Source organism: Carcharhinus amblyrhynchos, chromosome 2 (assembly GCF_965287045.1).
Source record: "Carcharhinus amblyrhynchos chromosome 2, sCarAmb.v2.hapA, whole genome shotgun sequence".
NCBI classification, from domain to species: Eukaryota; Metazoa; Chordata; class Chondrichthyes; order Carcharhiniformes; family Carcharhinidae; genus Carcharhinus; species Carcharhinus amblyrhynchos.
In genome coordinates this window covers 51,556,488-51,568,717 of record NC_137325.1, presented here as the reverse complement: position 1 = coordinate 51,568,717, position 12,230 = coordinate 51,556,488, and the positions used below count along the sequence as shown (strand labels likewise).

At 42.7% G+C, this 12,230-nt stretch overlaps 1 protein-coding gene across 1 annotated transcript in view; it reads right to left on the bottom strand.

The window, feature by feature from the left end:
- Window positions 1–12,230, bottom strand: part of pde11al (phosphodiesterase 11a, like) — a 270,592-nt gene that overhangs the window by 188,955 nt on the left and 69,407 nt on the right. Inside the window, exon 3 of the mRNA XM_080216102.1 lies at window positions 2,711–2,869. Within this exon, the coding sequence (XP_080072228.1) occupies window positions 2,711–2,869 (159 nt within the window). The remainder of the gene's footprint in view (window positions 1–2,710; window positions 2,870–12,230) is intronic.

The window sequence follows — 12,230 nt, the reverse complement described above, 5'->3', positions numbered from 1 at the left end:
CAAGGGGCAAAGTGCCCACCGAGCAGTATCAAGGGGGTGGGGCGTATGGAGGCCTGGACCTGGCGGCGGGACATAGGGGGCGATCAGTAGGGGTGGGGGGATCCCACTGCCACTTTGCATTGGGATCAATGCACTCAGGAAGGAGGCCAGTGATCAAGATGAGCTGGTAGGTGGGGGTTCAACCAGGCCGTGGGGGTTCAGAGGGGCAGCATTGTGGGGGCACAGGGCTGGCCAGCAAATGGGGGACTGACTGTTTATGGCCACTGTGCATGCGCAGAGGCCTACTGGTTTTAGCCTCCTGAGCAGGAATAGTCCCCGCCCCCTGAAATCTAATGCTGGTGGCCTCTGCAGTGCACAGAGTGTGGGAGATTCTAGAGTGAACCCCAGCTGAAAAAATCAGCGTAAATTACTGTTTTCCCATGAATTCAATACTTAGATTTTTTGGGGGGAGAATTCCACCCACCTAAGTTTCAGGAGTTTTATCAAATTTTGAGCCCTGTTAATCTTGCTCATCTCTTCATTCCCTGGTATTTTTGGAAGACCTGTATCCTCCCCCATAATTTGATTTATTATTGTCACATGTATTGGTATACAGTGAAAAGTATTCTTTCTTGGGTGCTATACAGACAAAGCATACTGTTCACAGAGTACATAAGGGAGAAGGAAAGGAAAGAGCGCAGAATGTAATGTTACAGTCATAGCTAGGGTGTCGAGAAAGGTTAACTTATTATAAGGTCGAATCACTCAAAAGTCTGATGGCAACAGGAAAGCTGTTCTTGAGTCAGTTGTTAAGTGACCTCTGACTTTTGAATCTTTTTCCCAACAGAAGAAGGTGGAAGAGAGTAAAGACAGACACAAAAGTCCTGGCCTTCTGTGGAATGGCAACTAGAGTCAGATTACCACTCCACTCCTAGTTTTCTACCTAGAAATCAAGTGTCTCCTTTCTCACTCACCTTCTGACTCACTCCAGGTGAGAACTATATAGTCAGCATGCTCCAGAGGCTTCAGTCAAGGGCTAGAGAGCTGGAGCAAAACGAGCCACACCCCTCTTTTTACAGTACTAGCTGCCTCAAAGCATTTAAGTGATGGGTGTAAGATCAATTGGATTGGTTGGTGTGCAAGGGTGAAGAGCTACATGTGGATGTTAGGCCTAAATCCTAAATGCTAGGGAGTGCTGCTTGGTGATTGGGCATATGCAGAGTGCTGCAGTAGATGGGCAATTTCATTTGAAGATGCATTTTGACCTTGACCACTTGCAGGAGATTACTGAAATTCTTGTGGCATTTTTGCCAGATTCTTGAAGCCAGGCTCAGGGTTTTTACCTCCCTGGCTAACAGCTCCCAGATCCTTCTCAAGAACCTTCTGAACCACCAGCTCCAAAACACCCACTCTAGGGAAACACAGCCTTGCTCCTCCTAATAGCTCCTTAGACTCCTTCTAACATTACCTCTTGGGACCTGGAAGCCCTCTCTCTTGCCTTTTACTCCATTTGGGTTGTTTCTCCTTACAACCACTTACACAGAAAAGACTGGAGACAATGCATAGTGTGGGAGTGCAGCTCCCCATCCAGTCAGCAACATGGGTTGCACTTGGCTGAAAGCCACAAACATCAACAAACTTTGTGCTGATGTTTGTGACTTTCTCAGTCAGGAGAGACTGAGTGCAGGTTAATGACAAATTGTGACTCCTGTGCTTGAAAATGGGAGCAGTCCAATGAGCTAAAGAACTGTCCTGGTCACATATAAACTCACTGAAATAATATATAACACTGTTCCATTTAGTAACTGCTTCAAATCTTTGTCCAAAATAATGTTTCTACCTTCTAATAAAAAGGTATTGTGAGCCTTATTCACTTTGGTCCTTACAATCTATAGGCCGTGCATCCCAGAGGTAATGCCAGGAAATACATACTGGTGGCTGCCAAAGCTACCCCATCAAAATATGCAAGATCAGTGAGAGGTCACTCCATTTACACAATTAAAGTGGATGTCTCCACTACCAAAGATGCTAATCACACACCTCTGCCACTACTTTGCCATGCTGAAATGAGGAATGAGGGAATCCCAGCCAGGAGCTCTCTCCCACTCCCAGGCCATTCTGAGCATGAGATTATTGTTGTGAACAGGCAAAGGCTCAGACCCTGAGACCCAGAAGAGAATTAGCAAGGAAGGACAGGATCTACTCCAAATGAGACCTATCCAAATTTTTATCCTTTCCAGCACACCCCCACTAGATTTATGATAGGAAGGCCATCTACCTTTGTCTCCCAGATCATGGTAACTGAAAAATAATTACATATTTTATCAAAATTAGATCAATACAGTAACTAAAATACAAATGGAAGCAATAATTTCCAGAAACCTATTGGAAAAGAAAGTTCTCTAACGAATAATGTAATTCAAAAGTTTGGCATTAGAAATTCAACATGAATTTATGTAATGAACTTATTTCCTTAAAGCCACGTCCTATAAATCGAAGAATATTAGCATTCAGGTACACTTTGCCACAGGGCGGTTGATATCAATAAAGTGAAGGCACTTGTAATTGGGCTTTAAACCTGATTTCTTTTTAAACATTAATTCAAAAATTCATATTTATAGTGCTGATATCTTGGATGCCCCATGTAGCACTAATGTAAAAGTGAAACAATTTACAACATAGAAATTTATTATAAATGAAGAATTTGAGCAGTGCCAGGTCGAGTTCTTACTTTCTCATCATCGTCAGTGAAAGGTACTCCTGCAGGGTTTTTGTTGATGGCTTGTGCTACCCCGATAATCTCCCCATCACAGTTCTGGATCGGCATGCACAGAATGGACTTTGTCTTATAACCCACCAGCTTGTCAATTTCATCACTGAATCGATGGTCCTTCAAAAATAAAAACAACATGAATCACCCTGGTAAACATGGCAAGGTAAAAGTGAAAACAAAAAAATCATTTTGTTCTTTACAGCATTATCAGCCAAACATCTTAAAGTTGCAGCCTATAAACAAAACTGAACTATATCCTATATAAATGCTCAGCCTGTTTTCATCAAAAATGCCATGGAAGCTATAACACATTAATTTTAAATGGATTAAAAAGTCTGTTAAAATATGGGCTTGGGGTGGTGGGCAAGTGGGGTGGGGGTTAGATTTTCTACTTGCTGCCCTGTGTAGGTTAAACCTATGTTACAGCTAGGCATATTGTTGTTATAGAAACTGCCTGATATCCAGTTCTATTGATTTTAGTTTGACGCCTGGATGACAAATTGTAAATATTTCCAAGTTGTCTTTGATGAGGAACCATAGAATAGATGAATGAGTACGATCAAAGCAGATGGACTAAGGGAACTATCATGAATAGTTTGCTGGCTGTGAGGCAGAATGTAGAGAACATGGGTAAAGGATAGCTGTACAGAGTGGCGAAAGATGTGAAGTGGGCCAGGATTCTCCAGTCTCACATGCCCCACCACTGCTGCCAGCAAGGATGGAAAATTTAGCGCTCAGCAAAACTCCATTCATTGCGGAGGGACAGGAGAATCCCAGCCACAGGCAAGGATGAAGAATTCCAGTCATGGTTTTCCATCAGGATCAATGCTCGGATCACTACTGTTCACTATTTGCACTAATGACTTTGGAATCAAAAACACAATTGTAAAATTTTTGGACAACACCAAATTTGTCACCATTAAGGACTGGAAAAATTACAAGTAGATGTGAATAAACTTGCTGATTGGGCACGTAGAGAGACAGTCACTGAAAGTAAGCACGCAGGTACAGCAGGTGGTATAGAAGCAAATAGTATGTTATCCTTCATAGCAAGAGGATTTGAGTATAGGAATAGGGATGTTTTACTGCAATTGTATAGCGTACTGGTGAGGTCACACCTGAAGCACTGCATGCAATTTTGGTGTCCTTGTCTGAGGAACAATGTCCTTGCTGGACAGGAAGTACAGCAAAGGTTTACCAGGCTGATTCCTGAGATGGACTGTGAGAGGAAACCAGAGCACCCGGAGGAAACCCATGCAGGCACGAGGAGAATGTGCAAACTCCACACAGACACTGACCCAAGCCAGGAATTAAACCCAGGTCCCTGGAGCTGTGAAGCAGCAGTGCTAACCACTGTGCTACTGTGCTGCCCCAATAGTACCCTGGGTCTCCAGATTACTAGTCCATGACAATACCACTACCCCACTGCTTATACATAAACCAGCCTTGTTTGGACTGCAAACCAATCAGCATGTACATAATAAGTTTAAAGTGGGCTATGTATGTTGTGAGGATGTGTGTTTATTAACGTTTTGGGGGATTTTTTGTCATTCTATAAGGTGTCAATTAAGCAGGGGAAGGTGAATGGAGACAATTTGTCTGGAAGTATTTGAGAGATAAAAGTGATAGAGGTGCTAAATTTGTGCAGTTTTCATAAGAAGCTATGGTAGTTTGGATTTATAAATAAATAGGTTAGTTTAGAAATTTGCATTAAGAGATAGATAAAGACATGGCTTTTCAATTGTTAAATTTCAAAAAGGGTGGTAAACAGCTATGATAGCTTGCAAATGTTTTATAAATAAACAAGGCAAGGTTGTTAAATTTTATTTGATTTTGAAGGGAAGGCAATAGGAAAAATAGGAGGCAGAGAGTGGGGGTCAATGGGTGCTATTCGGATTGGCGGATGGTGACTAGTGGAGTGCCCCAAGGTCGGTGCTGGGGCCTCAGCTATTTACCATTTATATAGATGATCTGGAGGAGGGAACCGAGTATAGGGTGTCGAAATTTGCTGATGACACCAAGATTGGTGGAACGGCAAATTGTGCGGAAGGTGTGGAGAGTCTACAGAAGGATCTAGATAAGCTGGGCGAATGGGCCAGGAAATGGCAAATGGAATTTAATGTTGGCAAGTGCGAGGTGGTCCACTTTGGTAGGAATAATGGTAGGAAGGATTATTACTTATGTGGAGAAAAACTGCAGCAGGCGACGGTGCAGAGGGACCTCGGGGTCCTTGTGCATGAGTCGCAAAAACCCAGCCTGCAGGTGCAGCAGGTGGTCAGGAAGGCGAATGGGATGCTGGCCTTCATAGCGAGGGGGATTGAATATAAAAGTAGGGAGGTCTTGGTGCGGCTGTACAGGGCATTGGTGAGGCCGCAGCTGGAGTACTGTGTGCAGTTTTGGGCGCCGCACCTGCGCAAAGGTATTTTGGCCTTGGAGGGAGTGCAGAGGAGGTTTACTAGGCTGACACCGGAGTTGAGGGGGTTGAGCTATGAGGAGAGGCTGAATAAACTAGGCTTGTACTCGTTAGAGTTTAGAAGAATGAGGGGAGAACTCATTGAGACGTATAAGATGATGAATGGGATGGATAGGATAGAGGTGGAGAGACTCTTCCCGCTCAAAAAAGACAGTAGGACTAGGGGGCACAGCCTCAAGATAAAGGGGGGGCGGTTTAGAACGGAGTTGAGGAGGAACTTCTTCACTCAAAGGGTGGTGAATCTCTGGAATTCTCTGCCCGTTGAAGTGGTGGAGGCTACTTCGCTAAATATTTTTAAGATGCGGGTTGATGGGTTTTTGATAAGAGAGGGGATTAAGGGTTACGGGGAGAGGGCGGGAATGTGGAACTGAGCCACGACAGATCAGCCATGATCTTATTGAATGGCGGGGCAGGCTCGAAGGGCTAGATGGCCTACTGCTGCTCCTATTTCTTATGTTCTTATGTTCTTAAAAACACAAAAGATGTTTATGTTTTGGTAAAGTTAAGTTCAAAGAAGTGTTGGAACATAAGATGAAAGGAGAAAAGAATATTTAAAGAAAGCTATTGAGCTGTGTTGTGTTTTTTGTGTGGGGGAGACCTCAGAGGAATAGCTCGGTGGTGGGAGAAGGTGCAAAGTTTGAATCAGCCAACCAGTCAAGCCAGAAAAGTCTTCATGCAGAAAGCAGTCTTGTCTCTGAATATTCTTGTGTTTCAACAACAGTGAAAAAGTGTGAGAAGTTGTGTGATATACTTTTTACTAAAGTGACAGCAGCTTTGCCTTCTGTAATATTACTTGATTTTTATAGTTAAATCTATAAGGGAATTTGTGGCAGCACAGCAAAGCATGATAAGCAGTGTATAGTGAGAACTTGGGAATATGGAATGGTAGCAAAGTGGCGGTTGAACATGTGACCAAACTCAGGCTCTGCGGAGGCAGAGCTCACATTGTTTGGTTGAAAGATGGCAGTTGGAGATCGGCGGTTGAGCTCAGCGGTTGAGCCTTGGGAATTGAAGAAGATGGAGGTCTTTGTTGTCCTCCTTTGTAAATAGTTCTTTCCGAATATATGAACCAATTGCTTTCTCCTGCCAAGTAATTTTAGGGCCTCACAATTATTACAGGAGTCTTACCAAGAAGGTGTTTACTTAGGTATTCCAAGTGGCATTTTGCGGGGAGATGCTTTATAAGACTTTTTAATATGCAACTTCATCCTTTGTGTTCAAGTTTTTTTTTCTTACTAATAAAGTTTCTAATTTTTATAAATTCTCAGTGTTACTGGAATTCTGTACATCTGGGATCAGTAGGTTTCTCCTCATTTTCAGAATACAAAAAAGATTATGATCAGTAAGACAAGCTTCCTCTGGGATTTGGCTTTCTCAGCAAATAACAACTGCCCTCATCATACAATGTGATAGCTTAGATTGTAAAAACAAGAAAGGTAATCTGATAGAAATATGTGACATAGTAAATGGTATCAAAAAGATATTCAAAACACTACTTGAAACTAAACTAAGTAATATGGATTCAAACTAGTAAAAAACAGCAGTTCAGGATGAATGGCAGAATGCCTTTGCTCACTCCAATATGATCAATGTGTAGTAGTTACATTAGTTTGGACAAACAATTTGAATTGATTTAAGAAAATATTTGGATTCAGCAAATGATGAAGAGTTGTGGGTTCTTGTTGCGTTGATGAATTAAGATGCGTCAAAAGGCCTTCCTTGTCCATGACTCTTTAGTGACCTTGTATTGAGAGCAGACTCTTCACAAATCAGTCTGAAAAGAGTCAAACTGCTGACAGAACATTGTGTTCTATTCTAAGATCTCAATACGCATTGTTATGATGTTGCATCATAGATCTATATAGATTTTCCCATAGATTCTATAATAGCTTGGGGCAGCAAAGAAGCCATCAATTGGGAGTGGGATAGCTTGATCTTGGGTTCAGACATAGCTCAGCACAACACCGAAGGCCAAAGTGCTGTACTGTTCTACGTTCTAATTAGAAAATAATGTAATTTGTACCTTTGCTATAGTGCCATGATTTTATATCAACGTTGTTCAACTTAACACGGCTGTGCTGTGTCAATATGCATTGCACAGTGGATGATATCGAAGGTTAAAAGAGAGAGCACTTCACAATTAAATAAAATACTGTGAGAAAGAACATAAAATATCAAATATTATCTTGTTACTTATTGTACTTTGCATTCTATTATTTGTTTTTCACACGATATTTAATAAGTGAGAAATGCCTCCTTTACCATCATTTACAAAGTCAGTGGGTTTATGCAGGCCAACGTACCAAGACAAGGGATCTCTGGGATATTCTAATGACAGTTTTGTAGTGGTGGAAGCCTGATGCACTAGATCGCAAATCCACTTCCTCTTCATTATGTAAGCGGTGATTGGCTCTCCAGGGTAGAAAAAGGGAACTTTTCATGATCTTCTTCTTTGTCTGATTTTACCCAAAAAGATGCAGCATCACAATGCAAGTATTCACCGCTGCCTGACTGGTGAGAACTGAATTCAAATTTCTGGCGTGCGTAGCACAATGGGTTACCTTGCCTTTTGGCTAAGATCAAGTGTAGTATCGACATGCTGCACTTGGTTGAAGTCATTAGGTTACATTTCAGCTTCATTTGAAGCAATTTTTTAAAGCGGCATCTCGGCCATTTGGCTAAGATGCAAATAAGATCAAGCCCTGGAGGAGGAGCTACACCTACTCCAGTCAGCTTGGATCATGTAGATCAAGCCCAAGACAGGAGGTGAGAGCCCTGTCTTGTCAGCTTGGATCGGGAATGTCCCAACTTGTTGGGACTCTGAATTGGGTTTAATTTGACTTGATTGGATTGGAATAAAGTTTAAAAAAAAAACAAGTGCATGCAACACAATTGTTGGATTTTGAACACATTTTGTACTCCAATTGTTTGGTTGAAGTATAGATTGCAATGGCATTATGTAAACTCTCTGTGAGGATGTCTCTCAACGCTGCATGGCACAAAATTTAAGAGAGAGTCATAAAGGTTTACAGCATGAAACAGGCTCTTCGGCCCAACTTGTCTATGCCGTCCTTTTTTTTAAAATCCCTAAGCTAATCGATAAGATCAATAATATATACAAAGTTTTTTGCCACATACCAAAGACATCCGTCTGAAGACCCAACCCAGGAGAATAGCACAGGAGTGTAAATGATTGCTTTTATTTTTGGGAGGCTCCGGTGTCAATAAAGATTACGATTAAACGTAATCATTGTATGTTAAACACCCCCTGCACCCCCCCACCTCTGCAAGTGCAGGCTGGAGAATTAAGCATTAAAGACATTGGGCCCGATTTTACCAAAAATTCGCCCAAATCGCAGTAAATTCATGCGCTGGGCCTGTAACTCGATCTGCACCCAAAACTGAGCAGATCGCGCCTTTACCGACACCCGATTTGGGCGCGGATCCAGTCTGCACCCCAAACGGGCAGCCTGATGATTTAATGAACCGTGTACCCAACTCTGCCGCCAAACCCACTTTACTGTCTTCGGATCTGTTCTGGATCTGCGCTGTTATCAACCTACAGAATAAAAATCCAATGTGGATTCCTATTCTGCGGAAGAACCTCCGAAGCCCATCCTCCTCAAACACCCTTTTCAGATCCCCCACGAACCACCCCCGCCACCCCCCCCCCCCCCCCCCCCCCCCCCCCCACTCATCTGAACCCCCTGGGATGCAGACCGCCCCCCCCCACTGGACTCCCCTGGGAGGCAGGTCCCCCTCGGCAGAGCAAATCCCCCACAATCCTCCTCCCGATTGCAGCTCATCCTCCCCCCTCCTCCCCTAGCTCTCTCTGCTGGTTGCTGGTTTTGTTTTTCGTGCCCGGGCTTGCTGTTTCAGACTCATGCGCAGTTCAGAGCTCCGATCGTTCCGGCAGTGATAAGCCCCGCCCACAGTGCGGACCGGTTCGGAACTGGCAAAATGCGTATGGGCGCATTGGAACAGGGATTCCGGGCTCAGATCCATTTTTACATCCGGATCTGGTCCTTAGCCTCCGATTGGTAAAATCGGGCCCATTGTGTCCATTTTGTGGCACTTGATTTTCTAACCAATAAAACAGAACTTCGGGTTATTATTTTTAATTCTTATTTATACCAAATCCTGTTATCAGTACATTCACTACTAATATTCACAGCTCCTCAGAAATCAATGACCAAATGCAGCAGTACCTGGACAATATCTAAGCTTGGGCTGACAAGTGATAAATAAAATTCGCACTATACAAGTGCCAGGCCACCTCCACCAAGAGAAAATCTAACCATTGCCCCTTGACACTCAATGGCAGTACCAAAGCTGAATCCCCCACGATCAACATCCTGGGGGGTACCATTTAACCAGAAACTGAACTGGACCGACCACATGAATACAGTGGGTACAAGGGCAGGTCAAAGACTAGAAAATCTGCGGTGAGCAACTAACCTCATGACTCCCAAAGCCTGTCCACCATCTACAAGACATAGGACAGAAGTATAATGGAATACTCCCCACCTGCCTGGATTAATGCAACTTCAACAACACTCAAGGAGCTTGACAACATCCAGGACAAACCAGCACGCTTGATAGGCAAGCTATCCACAAACATTCACACACTCCACCATCGCAATGTGTACCATCTACACAACGTACTGCAGCAAATCACATAGGCACCTTTGGGCAGCACATTCTAAACACATGACTGCTACCGTCTAGAAAGACAAGGCTAGCAGACATGTTAAATCACCACATCTGGAAGTTCCCCTCCTCACCATCCTGACTTGGAAATATATTGCCTTTCCTTCACTGTCGCTGAGTCAAAATCCTGGAACTCCCCTGGTAACAGCACTATGGGTGTACCTACATTACGAGGACTGCAGCGGTTCAAGAAGGGAGCTCACCACTACCTCTTCAAGGGCAATTAGGACAGGCAATAAATGTTGGCCCAGCCAGTGATGCCCACAGCCTGTAAAAACGAATAAGAGAGCTCCCATGTCATTGCTCACAATGGAGACAAGTTTACTATAACTCAGCAAGTCAGAAATTATACATGCCACCCAAAGCCAATTTTAACCTATCTTATCACTGTAGAAACTGATAGGATTGGATGCAATATTGACTTTACACAGCACCAGATTGCACTTGCCATTGAAGTCAACAAACAACATTTGATGGAATTGGAACACTGAGACAGACAAAGGCAACTCCAAGATAGATGCAAGGGTAGTATGAAAGGTGAATAGTTAATTTTTTGTATGTATTCTCAGATCCAATCTTGGATACATTTTTTTATGAAATAGTATTTGTTTGACTTTCAGGATAGAAAATGGGAATGTGTGAGAAAATACATTCAATCAAAAAAGAGGGAGTGGCTAAAACGTACAAAGAGTTTGCACCACTGACAGGGTTAAAAATCAGACAGCTGTAAGAATTTCTGTGAAGCAGCTGTGACTGCAAATAAAGTAGAACAATGGACAAAGATGGTGACTTTGGTAATCACAAGGGAGTCTCAAACCATTGCTCCAGATAACAGCTACAGTCAAGGACTTTGAATACGTGCTTCATTAACAATCAGATAACATATTATGTAGACATGCCTTATTAGTACTTGGATATTGTAATTAGGCAAGTGATGCTGTAACTGATTAACTGAAATCATGTGTATTGAATGTCATAAGCAGAAATACTGATTGTAATAGGTTATAGACAATAATAAATCTAGATGTAATTTTTGATTGGTGCATGCTAATTATCTGTAAGTGAACTGAAGGTATAATTGCTGCTGTATTCCTTTGTGAGCCCCTAGTGGGTGGCAGGCTTCGCTACAGTGGCTGAAAAAATTTAACTTAGACTTTGAGGCCGGTATGCAATGTCATAAAGTCCCACTCGAGGCCAATGGAGAATTCTGTTCTGTGAGCTGCGCCTGCCCGATTCTGGGACGGACGTGTCAGTAAAATTCTGGCCTGCGTGTCACCTGGTCAGTTAGAGAAATGAGGTGCTAAACTTAGTTGAGCAGCTATGAATTCCCTGCAACAACAAAAGATAGTGCTAAAGTGGTTTCATCCCTTCAGAAAGTCGTCAAGGTTAGATGTTAGTATTCCAATGAACTCAGCCACATGAAATCAGAATGCTGGATATTAAAGGGAAAGCTAGTTGGAATTATTAATCTTAAAAGGGAAAATTAAATCAGAGAATGGAGAACAAGAAAAGCAACTAGGATTTATGTAGAGAGTGAATGAGCACCGAGTGGAGATGAACAAATGTGCACAAATTGTACAGAGACTAAGTGACCAGCAGGTGGCAGATATCATTGAGGATTTTTTGTGTGTAGTAAAAGTTTTTCCATGTGGAAAGCACAGGTGGGGAATGACATTAAAATTCTGAAAGATACAGGGGCAAGTCAATCCCTAATATTGTGGGATAAAGATATGTATTGTCCCAAAGGGATGCTAAAAGAAATATTGCTAATCACAAGCATTCATGTAGAAAATAGGAAAATTCCTTTAATAACGATCAACTTAAGCAGCAGTTTTAAGACGGGAGAAGTAACTGTACGATTGGTAGTGAAATTACCTATTAGGGATAAATTGGCAGGATCACAGGTAGTGGTGGCACCCACAGTAGCTGAATAGCCTGTATACAATCTAACTACAGAATCCTTCCAAAAGGAATTTCTGGGAATATTCCCAGATTATGTAGTGAGAAGATAAGAACATAATAAGAACATAAGAAATAGGAGCAGGAGTAGGCCATCTAGCCCTTCGAGCCTGCCCCGCCATTCAATAAGATCATGGCTGATCTGTCGTGGCTCAGTTCCACTTTCCCACCCTCTCCCCATAACCCTTAATCCCTTCTCTTATCAAAAACCCATCAACCCGCATCTTAAAAATATTTAGCGAGGCAGCCTCCACCACTTCAACGGGCAGAGAATTCCAGAGATTCACCACCCTTTGAGTGAAGAAGTTCCTCCTCAACTCCGTTCTAAACCGCCTC